Source organism: Gekko japonicus, unplaced genomic scaffold, assembly GCF_001447785.1.
Source record: "Gekko japonicus isolate JY-2015 unplaced genomic scaffold, Gekko_japonicus_V1.1 scaffold631, whole genome shotgun sequence".
In the NCBI taxonomy this organism is placed as follows: Eukaryota; Metazoa; Chordata; class Lepidosauria; order Squamata; family Gekkonidae; genus Gekko; species Gekko japonicus.
Window position 1 is genome coordinate 625,375 of NW_015168670.1, and position 27,691 is coordinate 653,065.

The following is a 27,691-nucleotide window of genomic DNA, read 5'->3' on the forward strand; positions in this document are numbered from 1 at the left end:
CAGCTCACACTCTTACCCTCTGGGCCAACCCCGGGGGGGGGGGGTTTAAATTCCCTCAAGACTAAAATAGTGTTCTCTGAGCAAGCACAGAGAACAGACTTACCTCAGGTAGTTGGCACAGCCAGGAAAGCCTTGCCGGGTCTGATGGCAGCAGCGCAGCCCAGGAGCCCCACCAGCAGCTGTTCCAACCCAGCCACTGTGGCGGAGGATGCCAGCTGCTGCTCTGGGCCTGGTTGCAGCAGAGGAGCAGTGGGCTCAGCAGCGGGGGCAGAGGATACTGGTGGCTGCTCCAACCCAGATGCTGAGCATGCTGGCTGCTGCTCCAGGTCCAACTGCGCCAGCATAGAACTGGTGCTCCAACAGCATAGGCTGTTGCTCCAGGCATGGCCATAGTGGCGGAGCATGCCAGCCATTACTTTGGGCCTGGAGCAGCAGCCAGTGTCCTGCACTGCTACTGCTGGGCCCACCGCAGCGGGGCTGGAGCAGCTCCTGGCATGTTTCTCTGCTGCTGCCAGGCCTGGAGCAGTAGCCAGCATCAGTGGATTCTTCCTCCATGAGTATTCCGGGTTCCCGCTTGTTTATATGTAGTGATTTCCCCCATGAACCTTATCCCAATTTATTGACTTCAGTAAAGATGTGGGCGCCACATACTCAGCTCTGCATACAGCAGGGGAGTGAAACGGCTGATAATCAGCTACATAGTGCACATCCGTGTATTTTTTTGTCCTCTTTATTTGATTTTTCTCTCTTTATTTAAACTGGTGCTCCTCCTTGTTCAACAGTGTGGATGAATGGGCTCATCGGTCAAGCAAATTCGTGGAGAGAAAAAGCCAGCATAACAGTAACCAGCGCTGTCATCCAAGGGCCTAATGAAGCTGTGGAATAGGAACAAGGTTATTACATGGTAGGTTTGTATGTTTAAAGAAGTTCATGGAAGTGATCTGTAAGGGTCCACTTGCTTTTTTATTCACTCAGCCATGAATAACAGCAGCCTTCTTCTGGATGCTCTGGTTATATGATAGATGTGACCCAAGTTGTGTCGGGGATGCCCCGGCCTGGCTTGCAGTCATGTGTACCATTGGGGGCTCACCTTACAAACTCCTTTGATGCTTGGGTATGGCTTCTGCCTTCCCTCCCGCAACATTTTCTCTAGTGGAAACAGACATGGGATGCTGTTTCTTAGGCTCCATATGTTCTGGGATTGTGTGACTGAGGACATGTAGAGCTTGAGAAACGGGCAAATAGCCACCCTCGCAGCTATTTCTGCTAGGGAAAGCTATGGGAGACAAGGCAGAAGCCCCCCCCCCAAGGGATGCAGTCGTTTGTACAGTGAGCCCCTCAATAGTGCATGTGACTGCAAGTCAGGTTGAGTGTCCCCCCCACAAACCCTACTTGAATCACATATCTATTATATAACTTGGTCTCTGAGGCATAGTTAAGTATGTGCAAAACAAGACATGTTATCTCTGCTCCTGGAGGAAACAACCCTTCTGCTCCCATTAATTGTGGCTCCATCCTCTTTGTGGGCATCACTGAAGGGCGGTTCCCGGGGGCTCTCAAGGAAGCGATGGTCCGCCCCCTCCTGAAGAAACCATCTCTGGCTGAATTGGCAAACTATCGGCCGCTTTCCAATTTGCCCTATTTGGGCAAATTAATAGAGAGGGTGGTGGCGATACGGTTGCAGAGCTTTATGGATGACACTTCCATGCTTGATCCCTTCCAGTCCGGCTTCCGTCCAGGCCATGGGACGGAGACAGCTCTGGACGCCCTCACAGATGACTTCCAGAGGCACCTGGACCGGGTCGGGACAGCAGTGCTGATGTTGTTAAACCTGTCGGTGGCATTCGACACGGTCGACCACCAGTTACTTGCCCACTGCCTCGCAGACACAGGGATTCGGGGGCTTGCCCTGCAATGGCTCATCTCCTTCCTCCAAGATCGTGGACAAAGGGTGGCTATCGGGGAGCAGCTGTCCCGAAGGCATCCACTTGCTTGTAGAGTGCCTCAAGAGGTGGTGCTCTCACCGATGTTATTTAACATCTATATGTGCCCCCTTGCCCAGATTGCCCGGAGATACGGGCTAGGGTGCCACCAATATGCAGATGACACTCAGCTCTATCTGCTGTTCGGCGGTCAGTGACTCCAACCCAGAAGACCTGGTTCGGGGGCTACAGGACATGGCGGGATAGCTTAGACTGAGCCGATTGAAATTGAATCCAACAAAGATGGAGCTCCTGTGCCTGAATCGGAGCGATACAGGGGTAGGGATCCCATTACTGGCCTACGATGGGGTGCCGAGGGTCCAGAGTCTGGGAGTGCTCCTGGATGCTTCCTTAACAATGGAGGCCTAGGTAGCAGCCACTGCCAAGGCAGCCTTTTACCATCTCCAGCTGATCGGGCAGTTGGTTCCCTTCCTTGAACGCCATGATTTGGCAGCAGTGATCCATGCAATGGTCACCTCAAGATTGGACTACTGTAATGCTCTCTACATGGAGCTGCCCTTGGTGCAACTCCAGAACCTGCAGCTGGTGCAAAATGTGACGGCCAGGCTGTTGATGGGTCTCACTATGTGGGAGCACATCCAGCTTGTGCTAAAGGCATTGCACTGGCTGCCAATAGCGTTGTGGATTTGCTTCAAGGTGCTGTTTTTTACTTTTAAAGCCCTTTATGATCAGGGGCCTGCCTACCTGAGGGACTGCCTCTCCCCGCATGTTCCCCAGAGAGCACTTTGATTAGGACTCCAAAACCGCCTGGCCCTCCCTAGTCCAAAGGAAGCCAGATTGACATTGACTAGGACCAGGGCGTTTTCTTTAGTAGCGCCAGCTTACTGGAATGAGCTCCCTGGTGAGATCAGGGCCCTGTGGGACCTCTCACAGTTCCGCAGGGCCATGAAAATGAAGCTTTTCCTGCAGGCCTTCCGATAACCTCTGGGCTGACCTAGAGCTGAAGCTTTCCAGAGCAGTAGTACAGTTGACAGCATGTGAACGCACTTTACTCAGCGAACCACCATAGATAACAGGGAGGGTGGGGTAAAACTCGAAATAATAAATAAATAAATAAATCTATGTAGTCCTGGAAAAAAGCCACCAAGTCTCCAGAATTGCAGAGAGAGAGAGAGAGAGAGAGAGAGAGAGATTTATGTGAATGTTATAGGGAGCAGCTGCATAATCAGTCTTGTCTTTATGTATCTATGATAAAGTCAAGACCAATCACGATCCCTATAATACTCCCATGTGCACTTTCTCTTTCCTCAGTGCCAGAGATTTGGAGAGTCTAGGGCCCTATGCCTTACTTTCTGCCTAAAATGGATGGCCGGAGCTGAAGTCCACCTTGTGCTGTTCACCTGGGCAAAATAGACAGCAGTCAGGGCGGCTGTCTGTCAGTGGGATCTTTGCCTCTCAGCAACAACAACATTTGAAGACTGTCTTCCCTGTCACAGCCACCTGAATGCCTCAAAGGAAGGAAGGAACTGTATACAATCGAGTAACAATAAGAAAAACTATTTACAAACGACTATAAAGAAAATTCTGTCTGACAGAAGGCATGTATTTTTTTAGGACTTCTCATTGGTGATGCTTAAGACACTTCTTCCCATCTTATATATAATTGAGTAGTGGGGTGGCACTTTCTGAACATTCCACACACTCCGAAATCAGTTGGCTCCATGATGTGTCACTCAGAAGCTGTCCCTGTCCACTGGCTGCATTGCCTGAGTCCCGCCCACAGAAGCGGCACCCGCCAAAACTTTCCTCAGAAGACGGTTGCTTCAGTCCGGTGAACACAGCCTCTGCTCCTCTTCCCTGCCCACTCCCCCTTCAGCCACTGTTCCCTGTCAGAATTACGGGCAAACGGCTGTGTCTCCCAACGAAGACACTTCTCCACTTGGCTCCTCTGTGGGACTAACTTTTCCCTCAGTGGCTATGGCTAGGCAACCAAGCCTGGTTCTGTCAGTAAAAAGACAAATAAAGGAAACTCTTTCCAGGCCTTTGTGAGGAACTCATTGGGACCCATCCTGACTAGGGTTGTCAGCTCTAGGTTGGGAAATTCCTGGATATTCTGTGTCTAAGAAAGCCAGGGTTTGGGGAGGGGAGAGGCCTCAGCTGAACAGAATGCCATAGAGCCCACCCTCTAAAGCAGTTATTTTCTCCGGGGGGGGGGGGGGGATCTGTTGTCTAGAGTTCAGTTGTGATACCAGGTGATACCAGACGACAGAGATCAGTTCCCCTGGAGAAAATGGCTGCTTTGGAGGGTAGACCCTATGGCATTATATCCTGATGAGTCCTTCTGCCCCCGCCTCCCAATGCTACCCCCCACAGGATCCACCCCCCAAATCTCCAGGTATTTCCCTACTCAGAGCTGGCAATCCTACTTTCCCCTCAGTGCCTGCTGCTAGGCAACCAAGCTTGGTTCTGTCAGTAAAAGGCCCTTTCCACACCTATTTTGGCCTTTAGGAGAAAACTCATTGGGGCCAGTCCTAACTAGGGTTGCCGGGTCCAGGTAGGGAAATACCTGGAGATTTCATAGTAGAGTTTATAGAAGCCACGGTGTAGGGAGGGGAAAGGCCTCAGCTGAACAGAATGCCATAAAGCCCACCTTCCGAAGCAGTTATTTTCTTGGGGGGGGGGAGATCAGTTCAGTCTGGAGTTCAGTTGTGACACCTGGAGATCTTCAGGCTCCACCTGGAGATTGGCTACCCTAGGCATAGCAGTCAGCGCTTCAGAGCAGTGTCTGCTAGACCCAGGTTCTTGCTGTGGCAGCTGACTGGGTGATTTTGGACTAGTCACAGACTTTCCTACCTCACAGGGTTGTTGTGCAAGTCAAAAGGGGGAGAGGAGAATGATATAAGCTGCTTTGGTCCCCATTGCAAAGAAAGACTACTTTTCCTCCTGGGGAACCATTGTTGCCAATCTCCAGGTGAGGGCTGGAGATCACTCAGAATAACAACTGCTGCCCAGATGGCAGAAAATGGTGGACTCTGTGTCCTTATACTCTGTTGAGATGGCCCCCTATGACAGCCGATGTGATGTAGCAGTCAGGGCTTCAGAGCACAGTAGAGGCTGCAGGTGTGGGGGGGAAATAGAAAGCTGAACAGTGAGGGGGAAATAAAGGTGGGTTGATGATTGGCTGGGAAGGAGATAGGGTTGCCAACTCCAGGTGGGAAATTCCTGGAGATTTGAGGGATGGATCCTGGAGAGGGTGAGGTTTTAGGAGGGGTGGGACCTCAGACAGGTACAATGCCCTCCAAACCAGCCATTTCCTCCTGGGGAGCCATTGTTGCCAATCTCCAGGTGGGGGCTGTAGATCACTCAGAATTACAACTGCTCTCCTGGTAGGGAGGGGGGAGGAGCCGGAAAGCTAAAGTCAGAGGGGCAGATAACGGTAGGGTGATGGTTAGCTGGGAAGGGGATGGGGTTGCCAACTCCAGGTGGGAAATTCCTGGAGATTTGAGGGATGGATCCTGGAGAGGGTGAGGTTTTAGGAGGGGTGGGACCTCAGACAGGTCCACTGCCATGCCCCCCACCCTCCAAACCAGCCATTATCTCCTGGGGAACCATTGTTGCCAATCTCCAGGTGAGGGCTGGAGATCACTCAGAATTACAACTACTCTCCAGGAGGGAGGGGGAAGGAGCCGGAAAGCTAAAGTCAGAGGGGCAGATAACGGTAGGGTGATGGTTAGCTGGGAAGGGGATGGGGTTGCCAACTCCAGGTGGGAAATTCCTGGAGATTTGAGGGATGGATCCTGGAGAGGGTGAGGTTTTAGGAGGGGTGGGACCTCAGACAGGTATAATGCCATAGACTCTACCATCCAAACCAGCCATTTCCTCCTGGGTAACAATTGTTGCCAATATCCAGGTGAGGGCTACAGATCACTCACAATTACAACTGCTCTTCAGGTAGCAGAGATCAGTTCCTCTGGAGAAAATGGTGGACTCTGTGTCATTATACCCTGCTGAGGTCAGCACAGCAAATTGACGCTGAGTGCCCAAGGCTGGGGCACCCTCCCAGAGCCTATTTCTAGAGCTCATTTATTTCCACAACAGGTCTTATTCCTAGTAGCTAATAAAAGTGAAGCAGACATATCCTTCTTTGTATCCTGTCAGACTAAAGAAAAAACGGCCTCCCTAAGCACACACTTGCTATCTAAAACTGAGCTAAATCTACTTGGCTTTATTTTTGTTTAGGTCTAAACACTAGGTTTAGAATGTATCTAACAATATTTTTTTACCCTATTCTTCTAAAGAATTCATGGTAGCCTACATTGTTCTTCCCACCCCCATTTATATCCTCACAAGGGCCAGTGAGATAGGGGAGGCTCAGAGGGTAGCTGGCCCAGCTTCACCTTAGAAGCTTAAGGAAGAGTGGATGTTGAACTTCTCAGTTTATGAAGATGCCTTAGACAGAGTCCAACCATCAGTCCCTCAATCCTTCTGGGAAGGCCCAGTTGGGGAGAGCTCTTCCATGTTCCCATAGCCAATGAAAGGACTGTGCTGGCAGCACAGAGACCTTGACATTTAAGCTCCCTGGATTACTTTGGAACAGTCACTCTCTCTTAGCCTTACCTACTTTGCAGGGTCATTGTGAGGATAAAATAAGGATCCAAAGAACCACAGTATGGTAAGTGTCATACAGTATCTATCTAATGTTATCCTGCAATTAAAGGCAGGTTGCTAAAAGTTCTACAGCATTAAGTACAAGAAACCAAATAAAATTACTTACCATGAGATGAGGCAGCTCCAGCAACATCTTCAGAATCTGCATAGTGTAGGAGAAAGAGTAACAAGAGAGTTCAGTGGGGTCATTTGGACATAATGCACTTTCCTGCATTCATCAAATAAAATAATGCTTTCCCACTATCCTTTCTTTTCTTGCTCCTGCCACTCCTTGTAATTAAGTAGATTCTTCTGATACATGAAAAAAAGACAGGGATGCAGCCCATCTGCAGCCTAAAACATCTGCTTTCACAAGCCCCACCAGGGCTATATTATACACTTGTAATGTATTCATCACTGACCCCATGCGCGACTAGGTCGCCATGCGGTCGGGTGAAGCAGCCAAGCTTCGGTTATGAGAACAAAGGGTCAAGCGGATCCTAGCCCGCACCTATCGGAGGGCTAAGCTCCCAGCCGAGAGCCTATGGAACTCTCAACCACTGTAAAATAGCCAATCACGGGTGTGGGGGTGTGTTTAGGGTATAGAACTGGAGCACATATAAACCGGCCTGCGAGCCGGTGAAGGTTGTCTTGTTCTGAACTAAGTAAAGGTATGTTGAGCTGAAATCACACTCGGTCTGCGTACTTTTCACAGGTGACGAAGGTGGGATTCATCTCCCCTTGAACAGAGACCACGTTCTAGGCATTGCTTTGAGTCGTCGCGCCGAAATCGCCACCGCTGCCAGCATCATGCGCATCTTCGAAAGCACCGCTCATTGCACCGCTCCCAGCTCCGAGCATTGCACCACTGATCACGAGAGCAGCACCGCACCGCTCCTTCTCTACGCTCGCTAGTTCCCGCCATTCCTGCCATTCACTTCCTCGTGGATCCTAAGATGGTGGCCGCACCCGAGAGTCTCCCTGCTTTCGATATCGCCCAACCCTCACAGTGGGAAACCTGGCTGGAGACTCTTGAGAGCCACTTCACAATCCACAATGTAACGGACCCTGGTATGAAGAAGGCGTACCTTCTCCGCCACTGCGGGATGGAGGCCCATCTCATGCTGAAGGACTTAATAGCGCCTAAACTGACCGAAGACGAGTCTTACAACTCTTTGGTCAAGACGCTGACCGACCACCTGGCTCCCAAACCTATTAAGTTTGTGGAGCACATGGACTTTTTTGCGAAAATCCAAGGCCCCGACGAGACCGCCTCCAATTTCCTGGCCGCTCTCCGTCAGGCCACCACCAGGTGTTCCTTCACCGACCTAGTGGAAGTTCTCCTAAACCAGTTCCTCGTGGGACTAAGGGAGCCTAAGCTCCAGTGGAGACGGGTCAGCCAGGACGACCTGGATCTCGATAAGGCAATCCGGGAGGCCACCGCTTATGAGAAGTCCCACCAAGACCGCTGCGTCAAGGCGGTCCACCGCACGCAAGCTACAGTCGGCTCCACCGCCTCAGACGAGGAAGTGGTGCTACAGGTCTGCCATCGATCCATTCAGCGCCCGTAGCAGGCATCCTTCAACGCGGACAGGGTGTCTTCGATCACCTCGGCTCCGTGTGCTAGCTGCAGAGAGGACCATGAGCGCCGGTCGTGCCACTTCCAAAACGCCGTCTGCAGAATGTGCAACAAATCAGGGCACATCTCGCGGGTTTGCCACTCCAAGGGCCAACGCCAGAAGTTGTCTGCCCACCAGACCACGCCAGAGCCACCCATCGACCTCCGCACCCTATTGGCCCAACACCAGCAAAACCTGGTATGTAACTTGCCCCCCGATGGGCCCAACAAGGTGCACGTCACGGTCCTTATAGAGGGGTCCCCCTGCAGCATGGAGATCGACACAGGGTCGACCTATTCCTTTATCTCCGCGGATACGCTCTGCAAGCTGTGTCCCCGGGAGGGGGCCTTAAGAAGCCGTGGAGTTTCATGTTATGGGACTTCAATAAAAACCCCGTGGCGATACTGGGCTGGGGCAAGTTCCAGGTGCAGTTCCAAGACTTTAACGGCCCCTTAGACCTGCTGGTGGTGGATAGGCAACTCTCCAGCCTGCTGGGACTCTCCTGGTTCGGGCCTCTGGGACTGTCTTTGGCGGGGATCAACCAGATCCAGTCACAGGATTTTGGCAAGGTGTGCGCGGAATTTCCTAGAGTTTTCTATGGCACCCTAGGGCGGTTTACAGGGGGCCCCATTTCCCTGGACCTTGACCAAGCTGTCTGCCCTATCCACATCAAGGCCAAGCTACCGCTGCTGGCAATGAAGCCTAAGATTGAGGCGGAGCTAGATCGCCTGGTGGAACAAGGGGTTCTGGAACCAATCGCATCTGCCCAGTGGGAAACCCCCATTGTCACCCTGGTTAAGTTGAATGGGGATGTGCGCATTTCTAGACAACGTGCCGATCGCAGCCCCGGACAGCTTATCTTTTGCCGACCGCCTGCAGGCTGTCCTACAACGCTTTGACGCAGCCGGGCTCAAGGTCAAGCAGGAAAAATGTCTCCTGGGGATCCCTCGCATCGAGTTCCTGGGCTTCACGGTCAACGCCTCCGGCATCCACCCCACCGCTGACAAGGTGCAAGTCATCATGCAAGCGCCACCTCCCAAGTCCAAGGCAGAGCTACAGGCTTTCCTGGGGCTATTGAACTTTTACCATTCCTTCCTGCCCCTCAAAGCCGCCATGGCTGAACCACTCCACCGCCTCCTGGACAAGTCTGCACCATGCATCTGGGGTCCGCCGCAGGCTGCTGCATTTCAGGCAGTCAAGAATCTGCTCATTTCAAATGCGGTCCTGGCGCATTTCGATGAGGCGCTTCCGGTGGTGCTGGCATGTGATGCTTCACCTTATGAGGTTGGGGTAGTCCTGGGCCACCGGCTGCCGGACAACCGTGAGGTCCCGGTAGCCTACTATTCCAGGACCCTATTGGCGGCAGAGCACAATTACGCACAGATAGATAAGCAGGCACTGGCTATAGTGGTGGGGGTAAAAAAAAATCACCATTTCCTGTATGGTCAGCCATTCACAATCCTTACGGACCATAAACCGCTCCTCGGTCTCCTGGCCCCTGACCGCCAAACCCTGCAGATGACGTCTCCCCGGGTACTCCGATGGTCTGTTTTTTTCACAGGATACTCCTACGCGCTTGTACATCGGCCCGGGAAAGTGATGGGGCATGCTGACACCATGAGCCGCCTTCCGCTGCCGTCTATGGAACCAGACCTGGCGCCTGCTCATCAGGTCACGCTTCTAGAGACTCTTTCCGATCAACCGGTGCACGTGCGAGAAGTGGCGCACCGCACGGCTAAAGATCCAGTCCTTTGCCGCGTCTTGGACTGGGTGAGAAGGGAGTGGCCTACGGCTCCTGGGGGGCAAACTTCATGGCCTTCGCATCCCACAGGGACGAGCTGTCGGCCCACAAAGGCTGCTTGATGTGGGGTGGCAGAGTGGTAATCCCAACCCCTTTAAGGGACCAAGTCCTCATGGCACTCCATGAGATGCACCCAGGGGTGGTCCAGATGAAAGCCCTGGCCAGAAGTTACATCTGGTGGTCATAGCTGGATCGGGACATCGAGGATCAGGTCAGGAGATGCCGGCCCTGCCACGAATCCCAACCCGAGCCTCCCAGGGCTTTCGCTAGAGCCTGGGAGTCATCACATAAGCCCTGGTCGCGGCTCCACTTGGACTTCGCTGGGCCATTCCAGGGTCAACTATTCTTCATACTCGTGGACGCGTACAGCAAGTGGCTCAAGGTCATTCTGGTACCGTCAGCGTCCTTGAGCACAGCCATCCAGGCCGTGTGGCACATCTTCGGTGCCCAGGGGATCCCCAACACCTTGGTCACCGACAACGGCACGGCCTTCACATTGAGCGAATTCCAGGATTTCACCCGCTACTATGGAATTTGCCACGTCAGATCGGCCCCGTTCCACCCCGCAACCAACAGCCAAGCCGAACGCATGGTTCGGACGACCAAGGATGCGCTCCGCCATTTGGATAGTAAGGACAGGGACTACAAGCTGGCTGCCTTCCTCTTTGGCTAGAGGACAACGTCCCACACCACGACAGGACACAGTCCAGCGGAGCTCCTTCTGGATCGGCGCCTGACGACCTGGCTGGATCGCCTTCATCCCGACTGGGCCACGGAAGAAGAACCCGCCACGGAATCACCCGAGGCGGCCAGAGGATTTCCCCCCGAGGACCCGGTCTATGCCCGAAACTATACACGGGGCCCGCCACGGATTCCCGCCTGAGTGGGGAGAGTCCGGGCCCCCCGATTGTATGAGGTTTCCAGCGAGGACGGCCAGATACTACACACCGCCACATCGACCAGCTGTGGCAGTGAGTATTGCCATATGACCCGGAGGACTGCGAGATCCCCGACACTTGGGAAGCGACCACCCCACCTCAGCCACGGGACACCCTTGCTGGACACGAGGAGATGCCTTCCGATTCCCCTGATGATAGCCCGGCCGCATTCCGAGAAGCAGGGCTACCAGTCACTCTCTCTTAGCCTTACCTACTTTTCAGGGTCATTGTGAGGATAAAATAAGGGCCCAAAGAACCACAGTATGATAATTAAAGTGTCATACAGTATCTATCTAATGTTATCCTGCAATTAAAGGCAGGTTGCTAAAAGTTCTACAGCATTAAGTACAAGAAACCAAATAAAATTACTTACCATGAGATGAGGCAGCTCCAGGAACATCTTCAGAACCTGCATAGTGTAGGAGAAAGAGTAACAAGAAAGTTCAGTGGGGTCATTTGGACATAATGCACTTTCCTGCATCCATCAAAAAAAAATAATGCTTTCCCACTATCCTTTCTTTTCTTGCTCCTGCCACTCCTTGTAATTAAGTAGATTCTTCTGATACAGATGAAACAAAGACAGGGATGCAGCCCATCTGCAGCCTAAAACGTCTGCTTTCACAAGCCCCACCAGGGCTATATTATACACTGGGGAGGGGGCTGCATGCCCCGTATTCCCTCCACAGAAAGAAAGAAACCTTCTCTTCCTTGGCAAGCCAATCCCTGCGCAGCTGCATTTGTGAAAAGAGAAGGGTGTTGCATAAAAATACACGCAAGAAGCCATCACCTATAGACAACCCCTAAGATAGGTGGTCATCATCTGTCTCTGGGTTCTGATAATGACCTGTTTGCCTGGCATGCTACAGCAGTCACTCATGCAAGCCCCGGTCTGAAACACAATAGCCTTGGTTAGCTAGCACAACCCCCCTGCAAATGGTGCTCTGTCTTAGCCATGAAACATCACCTGACCCTAGAGGTGAAAATGAGTCCCCCCATTTCCTGCTGGAGGTGATGGAGCCCCAATGAGGTGACTGGGCTCTATGCACCAAATCAGACCCCAGCAATCTACTACACCAGCCCATGGTATTTTGTCAACAGCGAAAGAAACTTGGCAACATACAACTAGCTGGAGTGTCAAAGGGACTTGGGTAAACACTCATCAAAGAGACTGATGAGTCTAACAGCGTAATCCTGATTTAGAAGGGTGCAACTCTGCTCAGCATTGTACTGCAAGACTGATCAGTCTCTTTGCCTTTCAGTATTTACCCAAGCCCCTTTGACACACTAAGACCCCTGCCACACGGGGGGGGGGGAATACGTGGCCAAAGTGTGGCTTTTGGAAGCCGCACCAAAATAGACACGCCGCGGCGGGATCACACTGATCCCCTGAGCCGCGGCACCGTTGCTCCCCGGCACGATCAAATGCCGGGGAGGAAGCCATGGTCAGGAGACCGAGGCAGCCAGCTGCGCATGCATCCGCATGCGCAGTTCGGCCAGGAGCCAGGGATGCGCTGGCAGAAGGATGCGCCGGCGATCCCACAGCTGTGCTTGCCACGGCCGTTCAGGTAAGACCACCTCAGTCAGTGATTCTTTTTTGCTGCGGGGTTTCCGGGGTTAGGGACGGGTTGGGGACGGGTGCGCGCCGCTTCCCAGATGTTACGGTGAGATCATGCCCGTTTGCTGCGGCCCCAATCCGTCCCTCTCCCGGGCCAAAACCCTCCGTGTGACCGGGACCTAGGTTAGCTGTGTGCTGCTCTGTGTAGCAACCAAAGATGTTCCCCTATAGGCCACCCCACACCTCATTGAGAACTAACCCATAGTTGTACAGCAGTAAAAAATATTCTTACCTCTCTGGACAATAGGTCCCAAATGCAAAACATAACCTGACTCAGCAGCAGCAGCTCGGCGACTCTCACCTCCTGAGCAACGCTACAGAAAAAGGTTGGAAGGGAACAGAGTCACTGTACCTTCACACTCCCTGAGTGGCCATTTATATTTCCAGTTATCATCCAAACTTACCGGTCTGCATTGTTCTGTGTGAGTGTCACAGAGACGACATTGGCAGTGGAGATAAACCAGGTTATGATTTCCAACAAATCTGAATACTTGAAGAGAAAACTTTGCATGCGATGCCACTCCGTTTTCTTCCACTGAAATCGTTGAATCCTTTGGATTTGGACAGCTGGAAATTCCGTGCAGATTGTTAGTGGAGTTCCCAGTTTTTCAAAAACCAATTTCTGTGTGCCCAAACTAGCTTTTACTGGCCGAGTGAAACTGATGCATATTAAATCTTTTATTATTAAGTCTTTTCTCCTCCTTAGCACATGCCAAGTGCACATGCTTGTGCTGATCAAACACGGCAAGAGTGCCAGCAAAACAAGCATACAATCACATACAGCAAGGTTGCTTTTTTGCAGACTTTGATCTGTGAGCACATGTGCATTGGTAAGATGGAGGAGGGACAGAAAATGCAAATCAATGGAAGGAACTTATCCCTGTGGCAAATGGTGCGTACTACCAATGCCAAGGATTAGTTGCAGAGAGGAAGAGAACCTGCGAAGTCTGCTCATCTGATTAGGAGAAATTGGGTCCAAGGACTACCTATGCCATGCGTCCCTATGTAGCATCGGGCAACTCACTGTTTCTTAGTTTCCCCTCTAATTTAGGGCACATTACAGGGAATTTGTTCAGCCCACTAGGGAAAGACACTACTGGAACTGAGCTAATGAAATACTCAAGCCAATAGCAGCTTGCTTATATCTCTGAGCAAGCTCTGTCTTCCAAAATCTGCCATGAAGTGTGCCTGTGCCCACCCAGTTCGTTTTTTGTAATTGTGCTCTGGGCCAGAATCAACCTTATCCTTTCGATTAAGGGGGCACATCGTCCTGACCAAGATATTTTGCCATCCTACCTGTTCTGAATGATGAAATACTTCAGAGAACCAGTGGTGTTTTTGGTGGGTGTTGCATAACAGCTGTCAAGCCGCAAAACGAACCGAGATGTGTCCCCACTTGTGACCATGACGCCGACATACAGGTGGTCTTCTGCTGACAACACCGCCGTGGGTCCCTCATAAGGAGAGGTGTAGTCTGAAGCTCTGTAGAGAGCCATTTTAACTGTAAAGAGTCCTGTGCCTCCCACACTGATGTTGATTGAGCTAGAAGGAGCAAATACAAGGTGTAATATTTTTTTAAGGACCTCAGCAGCTTGACCTACAATCGTCCCACGAACTTGCAAAGCTGCTGTACAGGCATACCTGTGGCCTCTTCTAGGGTCTCAGGCAGATACCTACTACTATTAGTTATATTTAAAACTTTTATTTACTTAGAAGGTGACAAGAAAGTAAAATGGTTTACAGCTCAACTCTGTGTCTCCTCAGAATTAAGGTCTACTGAGCTCAGTATGCTTAGAACTGCAGATGTAATGACAGCCACCAATCTCATAAGGGAAGTTATTTGACAGTCATATATACCTAAAACATTATAAACTTGTCAAGTAGTCCTGAGAAGAACTGTTTGATTGATTGATTGTTTGTAGAATAGGTTGCATAAAACCAAACTTTACAAATCACAATTTAGGACCACTTTAATCAAATGCAGTCCTAACCTGTGATTTCAAAGTGTTTTTATGTAACCTATTTTATGTATATTTTTAATATTTATACTGTACGCTGCCTTGAGCGCCATATGGAAGAAAGACACCTAATAAATAATATAAATAAAATTTAAATAAAATAAATATCCTATCCTAACAAAAAACCTGGAACCTTCTCTGGGTAAAGTGGATGCTCCCCTAATAAGCCATAGCCCTCCCCCCCCCCCCCCCCACCACCCCCACCCTAGTAGGCACTCACCCAAGGCTGGGAGAAGGAGCCTTAAATACGGTCTGGCATAATGAACAAAGCTTCTGTGTTTGATGGTGGACTCATAGCTTAAGCAAGATGTCGAGTTAATTTAAGTGGCAACTTGCCACTGGCAAGCATTGTGAAATGCACAGCCACCTTTCATGGAAATATTTATCACTGACTGACATTCTGCTTGTCAGACTCTGAAGTTCACTGACTTGCCCTTATTAACACGTGAATCTCTCACCTCAAGTGCAAAATAAACCTCCGTGCATGGGAGAGAGTCATGACTGTTCATTCTGTTTTCCTGTGGTTTTGCAATGGGGTCTTAAATTAAGCAGTTCCGATTTTTTTTTTAGAAAAAAAAACCAGGCAAAGTGCACGCTGGGTCACTGTCCAAGAAGCTGATTTTCAACTGTTAAAATATTTACTTAGGTAAGATAATATTCTTTTCACATTGATAGATGCTTGTGGAAATTCATAGTTCCCGTAAGGGAAATTCAACCCTATTTGTAAGTGGTGCAGTCTACCTGGAAGCAACGACAGTGGCAAAACTCCCGCCCACTTTAATGATGCTGAGACACACCCAGAAGTGGCCTGTTTAACAAATATGTTCTGTAACATCAAACAAGACCCAGCTCCAGGAGAATGCCATGGAAGGGGAGAGGGGGATTATCTACTCAATTTTCCTTCTAGTGTAAATTGAACCTGTGATTATTTGTTTCCTGCAGCTGGGGCCTCTTGGGTGAGGGTCTAGCAGTACAAACCTAGCCCACCCCACACCCTCACCAGTCAGTCCTCAATGCACATACTTGCAGTGTGAAGCCTCTATTCCTCAAGAAAGCTGATCTTTCATGGATAGAGGTTTTTCTGCAGCAAGTATGGGAAAGGAGCATTGGATGACTGGGTGTGATGAGGACAGCCTAAGACAGTGATGGCGAACCTTTTAGAGGCCGAGTGCCCAAACTGTGACCCAAAACCCACTTATTTATCGCAAAATGCCAACACGGCAATTTAGCCTGAATACTGAGGTTTTACTTTAGAAAAAACAACTCATACATTAACTTAAGATGATCCAAACAAAGTAAGGAAAGCAATCCCAAATGCTTTCATTTACTTAAAATTATTTGGCAGAGAATTCCACACTTTAATGACGGTCTGGGCCTGGCTGGGGCGATGGCACGCGTGCCCACAGAGAGGGCTCTGAGTGCCACCTCTGGCACCCGTGCCATAGGTTCGCCACCACTGGCCTAAGACAAGGGAAGACGGGAGTAAATGGAAAAGATAATAATGGTGGGAAAAGCTGAAGGCAGCAGGAAAAGAGGAAGACCCAACATGAGATGGATTGACTCAGTCAAAGAAGCCTGGGCCCTCAGTTTGCAAGACTGTTAAGGACAGGATGTTTTGGAGGTCATAAGTCATAGGGTCACCAGAAGTAAGAAGCAATTAACAGAATGTATAATACACATGCATGCATTGCATCAACTTAGGGTTGCCAGCCTCCAGGTGGGGGCCGGAGACCTGGAATTATGACTGATCTCCAGACTACCTAAATCGCTTATTATTTATTTATTTAAAACATTTATTCCACTTCTCCTGGAGACAATGGCTGCTTTGGAAGGGGGACTGCATGGCACTATATCCAGCCAAGGTCCCTTCCCTCCCAAAATCCCACTCTCCACCTTCATATTTCCAGGCATTTCTGAACTTGGAGTTGGCAACCCTACAAATCCACCAGAATCCTGGGGCACTTGGTGACCAATCAGATTTCTATCACTGGATCTCATTTACCTACCTTGTGGTCTCACACCCATCCACCCACCCACTTTTCTGCTATCAGTATAATGTGTTGGAGATGAACATACAAGAGCTGGTCCGGGTCTTGTGGTAGTAGCTCTAAGTATGATTAGTTCAGAAGAATAAATAATGGCATACCTTACGATAGGATGGATAGCTGTTGCCAGGCTGATTTCCATATCCAGTGGGTAGGAGCACTGGAAATTAATCTTGACTTCATCATCATCTCTAATGATAGTCCCGTTTCCCAAATATAGTGTGTTACTATAAGTAGCATGGGTGTCATTATTCTGTGGGAGGAAAAAAGTAGGTTAGCTCTTGACTTCAACAGAGTTATGTTTAAGATTGAGCAAAATATTTATGAATTATAAGTTCTGGCAGCTTTATAACTGCTACAACATCCAGTCAGCCAGAGATCATGCAGCAAACAGGATGAAATCACATGACTGCTTTGCCATTCTGATTTGCCTGATGATGACAACATAAAGCATATAGAGAGGGAACTCAGTGCTTCCTGCCTCACTCTGAATTGGCTTCATGAAGTTAGCACCTAGTCAATCAGATCATGCCTTGAAGCATTTACAGACAGAGGCAACACATTCACATCAATGTTCCCTCTAAGCTGTGGAGTCTTGTGAGCAAAAAATTCTACTTTGAGAGCGACTGGCATTAAAGTTGTGAGCGAGCGATTCAGCTGCTGCATCAATTAGTTTGCTCTGGAGCCATCCTTCCTGAGCTAAGACAAAAATGTGTGAGCCGGAGGCTAGAAAACTGTGAGCTAGCTCACACTACCTCAGCTTAGAGGGAACACTGGTTCACATATGAATCTGGAAAGTGCTTTCTGGTGTGGCACTAGCTTTTACATTGAACAGAGAACCTACTGTTAACTGTGTTCCGCATTGGCCACCTTGAGTGGGAGTCACCACTGAGATCACCGTTGTGTTCTTCTGCTCTTCAAAACCAGCACATCTGTCATCGTTCAAATACATGACCACATCCTGGAAGCCCAGTTTATTCAGGACGCACTTCTCAAATGAAACTTTAATTTGATTTGCTCCACACTCTAGTTGCGGCTCCAAGCTAGAAATATCTTAATAAGAATGATTATGAGGAAATAGGTGGTTAGTATTTATACAGTACTTCAGAGCAGCTTGCACTTAGGGTGTGATCACACTGGCAGCTTGGTGTGAAATGGTCTCTAATTGTACCAGTTTAAAATGTTGCTGGGCATATCATCCAGACAGCACACCCTGCTGTGGGTTACCCACGCGGCTGTCCCCTGGTCAAGCATCCACATTACTGCAGTGCCTCAGCCACGGAGCGCACTGCCCGGTCATTTTTAAATGCAGGTGGGTGTATATGTGCTTATGCGCATGTGCGCTCATGCATATATAGGCAAAAATGCCAAAAAAACACACACCAGCACTGGAAGCGGATCTGCATGTTCAGACCACCAGGCTATTTTGCTTGTGCTCCCCCTAGTTCAGACATCTGGCCATGCGCAATTAATGCATGAGGAACCAAAAACACCACTTGTGGTGTGGTGCCTTTTTCACTTGGCTCCAAGTCGTCCTACGATGCCTGGGGAACGCCTGACAGATGTGGCTGTGTGACTGCCCATTTAATCCGGAGGGGAGGGGTGGCTATGTCGGGTCAAATTGCTTGTGTGATCACACCCTTAGTGTGATATAGCAGCTAGAGTATGAGAGTAGGACTTGAGAGAGCCTTCAAGACCCCTCCCACCCCAAGGGTCCTGAAGGTACATACCAGAACTATTGAAATCTTGACTGCAGACACAACCCCAGACACCATTCACCAGCTGGCATTCCTCATCAACACCACACTGGGAACACGGGCTCCCACTGTAGTTGGGATCTGGAGGATTGAATGGATAAAGGGCAGAGCATGACATGATTCATGGGTATCTGTTACCAACCTCTTGCCCCCCCCAAAAAAGCAGCCTTCCCCAGAATAATTGCACACCACATACCTGTACAATAAGTCAAAGTACATGCTGGTGTCCCTTCCAGTTTGTAGACAAAATAGCCACCAATGCAGGCTTTCACCTGCACACTGGTAGACCATAGGCAGCATTGTTCATTCCAGTGGGCACAGGCAACACGACTTACAATTCCAGCATTCTGTTCAGGGTGCAATCCATTTAACCACATAGGTGCATCAGTGTTGCACCTATGCACTGGCACACAGGCTTCTGGCATGCGTTCTCCTCCCTGGCCGACAAACCGATACCACCCTTTTTTATCACTGTCACAGTTGGTTCCCGGCCCATAGGAGGTACTTCGCCAGGGCTCATCTAGAACTGTGTAACTTGAACAGGGATCCAAGCAAATGCGGGAGCTGTTTCTCCACACACATTCTTCAGCAAAGCCTGAGGAGATACAGAAATCCCAGCACTCTTGGTATGTCAAGATACATGAAAGGATTTGCAGTGCCCACCCCTTTCCAAAGATGTAGTCTCTTGCCTTAACCCACCCTGGAATGTATCAAGCTGCCTTACAGATGGAGATCAAAAGCACTGACGAGAGGAAGAACACACTTTTGCTCCCTCCCTAAAATGGCAGACTTATGCAACTCCATTTGGATCAGGGCCAAGCAGGGAACGGTGTGTGTGTTTCATTTATTCATTCAGAAATTGTATGCTGCCTCTCCAGAACCTGCTTGAGGCAACTCACAAGAAAATAACAGAACACTACTAATGAGCCAATAAAAACTTTAAACAAGTCAGATCTATAAAATCAGGTCTGTAAAAACCTGCCAGGGCATAAAAACAACATAACAATGAACAGATTGGTCCACACAGCTAAAAAGATAAGATCCCCTTAGTTTAACGCCTGGGTAAATAGATATGTTTTGGTCTGCGAGATAAAGGAAAGTAAGGTACTCCAGGGTGACACGCTGTTTACACTTCTATGGTCTTTACCAGAGAGATTGATAGAATTCCTAGATGGGGGCTGTGACAGCACTTCCCAGGTTTTGCCCAGAAATGATGTCATGGCACTGGTGCTCCCATTTTCCAGGGCTCTGTCCCTGGAAATCTCCCAGGGGCTGCCACATGGGGTGGGGAGGATTCTATGCTGGATCACCTAATCCTTGGAAGCAGTTTTTGAGGGGATCCAGTGGAAAAAGGAAGTGGCAGAGATCGCTTTAGTGTAGTGTTGCTAACCTCCAGGTTGTGCTGGAGATCTTCTATTACACCTGATCTCCAGGGGACAGAGATAAGCTCACCTGGAGAAAATGGCCAATTTGGAAGGTGGATTCTATGCAGGGGTCATTTTGTAGAAAAAGTGGTGCAGGAGCTCATTACCATAACTCATTAGCATAACTTATTTGCATATGCCACACCTCCTGACATCACCGGAAGTGTGTCAGAAGGCAACACCCACCGCTCAGGCGCCACTGGACTGTTTTGGATTGCTAGCTATTGGGGGGGGGGGGAAACGTGCAGATCTGTCCTCGCAGAGGAGGGAGAACTTGTACCTGAATATAACTTGGTCTTAAAGGTGCCACTGGACTGTTTTGGACCGGGGGGCCGGGGGAAGCTCTGCAACTTACCTGGCTGCTTCTTGCTCTGACTGAGGGCTGCTGGGAGCAGGGGGCGGGGCTTGTTGCATGTGCCCGCCCCCTGGGCTCTTTACTGCCGGAGCTCCGCTCCTGTGCGCTCCCGCAGGAAATAACCCCTGATTCTATGGCATTTTACCCCATTGAAGTTCCTCCCTTCCCCAAACCCCGCCCTCCTCACACTCCACCCCCAAAATCTCCAGGTGTTTCCCAAGCCAGAGCTGGCAACCCTACTTTAGTGGATCCAAGCTACACTGTTCTCTATTGAACTAAACTATTAGCCTCAAGATATTTAAGAATGTATATGGCATGCTTAATATGATATTGTCGTCATGGATTGAAAATTAGTAACATAAAATGGACAATTCATAGATCAAAGGTTTTTTTCTTTTTTACCATTATAATGATGCCATGTATTTGTAATTCAATTCTAGTCTCAGAAGAAGAGAGAAGAGACTGGATTTATACCCTGTTCTTCACTACCTGAAGGAGAGACAGAGTGGGTTATAATCTTTCCCTTCCCCTCCCCACAACAGACACCCTGTGAGGTAGGTGGGCCTGAGAGAGCTCTTTCGAGAACTGCTCCTGAGAGAACAGTTCTGAAATAACTTGTAACTGACCCAAGGTCACACCAGCAGCTGCATATGGAGGAGTGAGGAATCAAACCGGTTCTCCCAGATTAGAGTCCACGCTCCTAACCACTACACCAAAACTGGCTCTCTCAGGTGGGTAGCTGTATTGGTCTGAAGCAGCAGAGCAAAGTTTGAGTCCAGTGGCACCTTTAAGACCAACAAAGTTTTATTCCGGCTATAAGCTTTCGTGTGCATGCACACTTCTTCAGATACTTTGAAATAGAGTCACCAGTTATTACATAGAGGTAGCAGGTGAGGAGGATGTTGCCAGAAAGGGCCAATTAGAGCTAAAATTGGATTAAGGCAATTGGTAAGACCTGTGAATAGCAGCTGATTAGCATACAGCATAATAAATGTTTAAAAACAGATGCAGGAACTGAATGACATTAGCATGTGTATAGATTCAGGTGGGTAGCCGTGCTGGTCTAAAGCAACAGAACAAAGTTTGAATCCAGTGGCATCTTAGAGACCAGCAAGAATTAATTCTGGGTGTAATCTTTCCTGTGCATGCACACTTCTTCAGATACATGTGCAGTGAGATAAGAAACTGATATCTCTGTTATCTGATATCTCTATCAAGCCCTGGGGGTCCCATTGTCTCAAGTGTTGTAATAATGTTCCTTCTAAGCTGAGTTAGTGTGAGCTACCTCATAGTTTTGTAGCCTCTGGCTCACACATTTTTGTCCTGGCTCAGGAAGGAGGGCTCCAGAGCACACTAATTTATGCAGTAGCCAAATCGCTTGCTCACAATTTTAATGCCAGTAGCTCACAAAGTAGAATTTTTGCTCTCAAGACTCCACAGCTTAGAGGGAGCATAACTCAACAGTCTCCCACTCTAGTCCGTTTGTAGAATTCTTTTGCAATAAAACAGCTACTTTGAGGTCCCCCACTGAGTGTCCTGGGAGGCTGAAGTGTTCTCCTACAGGTTTCTTAGTTTTGTGGTTCTTGATGCCAGATTTGTGTCCATCTATCCTTTGGTGTAGGGCTTGACTTGTTTACTGGGTTAAACCTCATTTTTCTTCCCCTCGCAATCCCAAGGCAAACTGAGGTTCATAAGCCTGCAAATTCCATTTTAATGATAGACAGAGATGTAAGATCTCTGTCAAGTCTGTCTGATCTCTGCATCAGGGCATTCATCCATCTATTTTAGTACTACTGTTCTTGATCTGCAGTGATTCTCCAAGACCTGAAGCAAGGAAAGTCTTTTCCCGCAACTGCAACCCTTTAACTGCAGAACTTAAGGACTGAAGCTTCAGAAACTTCCATTAGTATGAGGCATTGCTTCTGATTTCCAGCATCACTGTTTGGGGGAGGGGGTTGTCGGGATTGGTGGGTGGGTTGGGAGCAAACTCCCAGCTGATGTGGGGAGCCCCTCCCTACCAGGAAATAGCACTGTATTCCGGAAAAGCTAGGACACAGGAATATTTCCTGTGGGAGTTGGTTTCTGAGAAATCAACCCTGACTGTTCCCTGGAAGGCCAGATAATGAAACTGAAGCTCAAATACTTTGGCCACCAAATGAGAAGGGAGCACTCACTGGAGAAGACCCTGATGCTGGGAAAGATTGAAGGTCAAAGAAGACGGGGACAGCAAAGGATGAGATGGTTAGACAATGTCACTGATGCAAGGAACATGAAGTTGAGCAAACTTCAGAGGACGGCGGAAGACAGGAGGGCTTGGCGGGAGCTGGTCCATGGGGTCGCAAAGAGTCGGACTCGACTGTGCGACTGAACAACAACAACTCCTTCTGCTTATGGTGCTTCAGCAAGAGGCGCAGACTCCCTGTTAATCCCTCCTGCCCATGAGCTGTTGGGTTCTGATCAGCAGAGCAACTACAAACCTGCTTGTGGTTTGGCAGGAACTGGACATGATATCCTCTTCACTGGCTCAGTGTGGCCGTATCGAACACAAGATGCTCAGATGGGGCTGTGGATCAGTGATATGGCAGCTGCTTATGTTAACCCCCAGACCTCTCCTCCCGCTGAGGGTACAGTGTGGCATCTAGACAGAGCAAGCCCAAGGGCCCTTCATTTTCATAAATCCCCAAAATCACACGTTCTGGGCACTACCTGGTCTGAAAATGAAACCAAGATGGTTCTGATGTCACGCAAAATGGATGCCAGCAAACACAGGCTCGAGACATGTCTGGGCAGCGATTCTGGAAAGTGTAATGTCAAGAGTTTTGACTGCTAACAACCCCATCCTCACCTTGAAACCATACACAATGGCAATTATGGGTCTCGGAGAAGACATTGTCTCACCTCAAACTAATCATTTCCCCACCTTGCCTGTCCTTTCCTGACCTATTTATCATAATTATTCACTACTCAAGACCTCTTAACACCTTTTACCCAATGCCAGAGGGTCCAACAACAGATGGTCATCAAGCAACCATTAGTTACAATCATGCAAAATATCATGAATTTCCCCAGGTCTTTGTTCATCCCTGGGAACAGCATTCAGCCTTTCCCCAACACATTATTTTACTTCCAGCTAATCCAATTATAGTATTGTTTTAGGGGCAATCACATCACCATGCCCTTAGGTAGCATTTTGCCCTATAACTGGACATACTAAGCCCATTGCGGTGTGTGTGTGTTCCTGGCACCCACTTGTATCGCACCCCCAAATCCTTTTGAGTTCCTTCCATCTCTGTGAAATGCTGTTTTGTTTCACAGCCTTTGTCACTGACTCTTCTCTCCTGGACTGGTAATTTCCCCCACAAAACTTCTTCTATTCCCTCTCCTTCTTTCATTTCCCTTAGCTAGTGTGCATGTTTTACCGTGTGTATTTATTTCTGTATATGTGCTTTATTTTATTACTTCTTCTTTCAATAAAAGGAACTTTTCTTGGTTAAGCCACAGCCTGGTTTATTTCTGAGACTTTCTCTATGGGAAAAATCCCCGTAAACTTTGGTGGAGATCTCTGCAGTTACCCTGCTCTCGCTAAACAAAAGGTCTCCTTAAGAGCTAAATTCCCCCAAATAATTGGGAGACCTCCCGTTTGGGTAACACTTGGCATGCAGAAGGGTCCAGGTAAAAGGATCAGGGAGCACATGGTGTGTCTGACACCTGGACAGTGACTGCCAGTCAGAAGAGAAAAGACAGACCTTGATTGAGAACTTGGGTTAAGGCACACCAGCAAGCGGACTATATTACCAAAAGCTGATTTGAAATCTCTGTATCTGTTCAAGCTTTACCAAATAAAATTGGGAAAATCACAAGTGGAAAACCTAAGCATGGGTGTTGTTAGCTGTTGGGAACCTATGTTCTTTGGCATATGTTACTTCTACAGCATGAAAAATAACTGTCATTTTAACAGATTTGCAGCAATGAGAAGAAGCTGGTTAAAGCAGAAAGTTAGCTCTTTACCTGGCATCATGGTGGTGTTCTGTGCAAAGGTGCACCAGTTAAAACCAAGTAAAAGCAAGACCAGATAAAAGTGATGCTCCATATTTAGCAGTAAAAAATGGGCACCACCCTGTAGCAAAAAAAGAAAAAGAAGAAAAGTAATTTCAAGCTGCAAAAAACATGACAAGCAGATTTTATTGCTTTACAATTTTCCATCAAACCCTCTTAGTACTATTGTGGCAGTGGAAAGGGCCATCAAGTCACAACTGACTTAGGTGACCCTGCAGGGTTTTCAAGGCAAGAGACCTTCTGAGGTGGTTTTGCCATTTCCTGCCTCTGCGTCACAACCCTGGTGTTCCTTGGAGGTCCCCCATCCAAATGCTAGGCAGGGCTGGCCCTGCTTAGCTTACAAGATCTGGCAAGGTCGGGCTTGCCTTTGCTATCCAGGTCAGGCATAACCACAGTTAGTGCTGTTAATTTTTCACCCTGGCTTTCAGTACAAAGGTGCCATTTTCTCTTTATTTTCAATTTACATACATAGTGAGCATTTAGAGCCCACCGGTTTTCTTTGCTGTTTTTTCCTCTTTGATCATTTTATTTACCCATTTTATGGCATTTGCATAGCATCTTATAAGGCGTTTTTACATTCTATGCCATTTATACACACATTACTCAAATAAAATTTACTACCAAGTTTCATTACTTTGGTTGAAAAAGACAACTACAACTCTGATCCAAGCATCAGACAACCATAAAAGAAACTCCACAGATCTCCTCAAGCCACAGAGTAGGCACAAAACTGATTAAGAGCTACGACTGTCTCTTTTTGTGTTTATGTGCCCGTGCCTGGAAGTCATGGGGACCTCTGGCGACTCCTACTGGGGCATGGAGGACATTCAGATAAGTGGCTGGTTAGCCTGCCTCCCGACCCTGGTATTCTTTGGAGGTCTCCCATCCAAATATTTGCCAGGGTTGGCCCTGCTTAGCTTTCAAGATCTGACAAGATTGGGCTTGCTTGGGCTATCCTGGGCAGGGCAGGACTGCTACTGTTTTTTGCATCCATTTGTTCATGTGGATTTCTCTCTGTACAGTGCACTAATTTTTCAACTTTATTTGTGTGTCAATAAATCAGCAAGCTACGAGCTGGGGGTCTGAAGGGAGGATTTTAAAAGATTTTTAAAAGACCTGAGGGCAGGAAATTAGTTTGGCTCTAGTTAATCTTGTGGTCTTATAGGCACAGGAAGAACTAGGGAGAGATTCTAAGGAGCTCTGTGTCATGGCTCATAATATGCCACCACAACCACGAGCTGGCTCTTTCTAGCATTTAAGGTTTGTACCCCAAAACAAAACTGGGGCACAGGTCACTCTTTGTACTACTGCCTCAATAGGACTGAGCCCTTTGACTTTTATTTATGCCAGCTTCTTTCTTGTGTCCTCTATATATGGCTCCCAGTAGCACCCACATATGATAGGACATAAATAGAACCCCCCCAGGTGCCTTATAGACACATCACTGTGGTCTTCCATATGAATCACTGTTGTGGGTAAAAACAGAGCCTATTCTCTGGGTATAAAAGGCCCCTGGGTTCAACCCCTGGTGTTTCCATATAAAGGACTTCCGGGAGCTGATGTTGGGCTCTGCCCAAGACTCTGGGAGAGCTAGGGAGGCCAGGGTCTGACTCAGAGGCTGATTCTGCATTGGCTTTTCCCTCCATTGTTTTACGAAACCCACGCTGGAACAGAAATTCCCCTCTATATTGCATGCTAGTTTCACTTCTTTTGATTATTGGGTTTTATGGTAGCTTCCACACTCCATGCCACTTTCAAGTTTTTCCATCGTTGGATTTTACTGTACCTTCTGCATAGATTTATGGCTGTTTTATGACCGTTTGGGGTGACTTTGCAGTCAGTACAGCGTTGCCCCGAGGTATCTGAATGTGGTTTTGAGCTACACTTTTCCCTCCTGGTTGAGAAAATGTGGAGCAAATGCTAGATGCAGAATCGCCCAGAGTCTGTGTTCACACACACTAAATAATCCACTTTCAAACTGGATTTTGCCAGTTCACACAATAAAAAATCCAGTTGAAAAGTGCACTGAAAGTGGATTATGTAGCATGCGTGACTGCAGCCAGAGTAACACAATTTTGTAGGTTCACAGAATCTAAAATATACTTCTACTTACCCAAAGCTGGAAAGAAGAGAAGATCTGAGACATAGGTTCATTTCCCCTTTATATAGACCTTTTAAGAGGAAGTTATTCTAAAGGTGTTTAATCAGCTTTATTTGTATTTCACTAAAGGAAAAGCTAACATGAGTGTACCTCTGTTTTCCTGGTTTTCTAGTTGCTTGAAATTGCCAAGAACACAAACATAAACATTGGAAAAAACAGAGACTTTGGGAAGGTGTCAGACAATGACTGAGGAGAACTGGGTTTGAATTTCACATTCTGCTCTGCAGCTTCCTGATTGACCTTGGGTCAGCTGTTCCCTCACTATCTAACCTACCTCAGAGAGCTGTTGTGAGGGGAGGGGAGGGCCATTCACACAGCTCTGAGCTTCTTGCAAGAAGGGCAGGATAAAAAAATCGATTGATAGGCACAATGATTAACACTTGGAATTCACTGCCACAGGAAGTGGTGGCGGCTACAAGCATGGACGGCTTCAAAAGGGAATTAGATAAGCATATGGAGCAGACAAGGTATAGCATATGGAGCCACAAGGTATAGATAGGGACTTTGGGGCAAATGATGCTCTGTCATCTTGGTGCTTGGGGGGGGGTCAACAGTGGGACGGCTTCTAATGTCCTGGCCCCACTGGTGGACCTCCTGATGGCACTGGTATTTCTGGCCACTGTGGGATACAGAGTGTTGGACTGGATGGGCCTTTGGCCTGATCCAACATTGGCATCTCTTATGTTCTTATGTTCTTAATACCACATTTAGCATGGCTGTTATTTGAAAATAAATGACCAAATGAAATTTTAAACCCCATTCAATCTTTATTTCAACATAAAAATGAATGTGATTCAAATGGCATTTGTTTCCATGCCATTTAGTTCTGGTGCCTTGCTACCTGGTTCAGAGTATTTGAAATAATTAGGGGAGATGAAACTGATAGGAAAGCTTCCCAGCAATCCCGTCAAACAGATCTTGCAGTGAAGAAGAATTCTGCAGGTAAATCTTTGTTTCTACCTATATCACAATCCTGGTTCAGTAGCTTGGGTAAGAGCAGACAATCGTCCACTCAGATTTGCTTTGAAAATGAACAACTGTGTTGTGTGAAAACAGAACATTCCACATAGCAAGTGTGTTAGGCAGGTTTAATTCCCTGACAGCAATGGAAAACATATAATATAAGAAAGTGGCAACTGAGAAACAGCACTTTAAATACCAAAAACATTATGTGGTTAAAGTTCATGGAAAATGGTGACTGGTTCAAAGTCAACCAGCCAGCTTCATGGCTGAGTGGGGATTCAAACTCAGTTCCACACCCCAAGTCACTTGCCTGCATCTCAAAGAGTCCATCCAAAGGCTTAGCTCTCAT

General features: G+C 48.3%; 1 protein-coding gene across 1 annotated transcript; it reads right to left on the minus strand.

Moving 5' to 3' along the window:
- Positions 1–534: 534 nt before the first annotated feature.
- Positions 535–27,691, minus strand: LOC107113922 (uromodulin-like). The gene is made up of 12 exons (XM_015415326.1): positions 27,653–27,691; positions 24,171–24,279; positions 18,580–18,978; positions 18,357–18,464; positions 17,471–17,679; positions 16,728–16,879; positions 13,860–14,105; positions 12,968–13,130; positions 12,796–12,877; positions 11,322–11,357; positions 6,718–6,753; positions 535–875 (listed from the first exon to the last, which is right to left on the minus strand). Exons 1-12 carry the CDS (start codon positions 27,689–27,691, stop codon positions 805–807), a joined length of 1,650 nt encoding a protein of 549 aa, XP_015270812.1. The 3' UTR covers positions 535–804.

What these genes read in the sequence shown, in the direction of transcription:
- LOC107113922 (XM_015415326.1), bottom strand. Translation starts at nt 27,691, where the DNA reads ATGAGAGCTAAGCCTTTGGATGGACTCTTTGAGATGCAG. An exon ending in ATGGACTCTTTGAGATGCAG is followed by an intron (nt 24,280 to 27,652) that starts GCAAGTGACTTG and finishes TTTTTGCTACAG; the next exon opens with GGTGGTGCCCATTTTTTACT. An exon ending in TGGAGCTGCCTCATCTCATG is followed by an intron (nt 876 to 6,717) that starts GTAAGTAATTTT and finishes CCTATTCCACAG; the next exon opens with CTTCATTAGGCCCTTGGATG.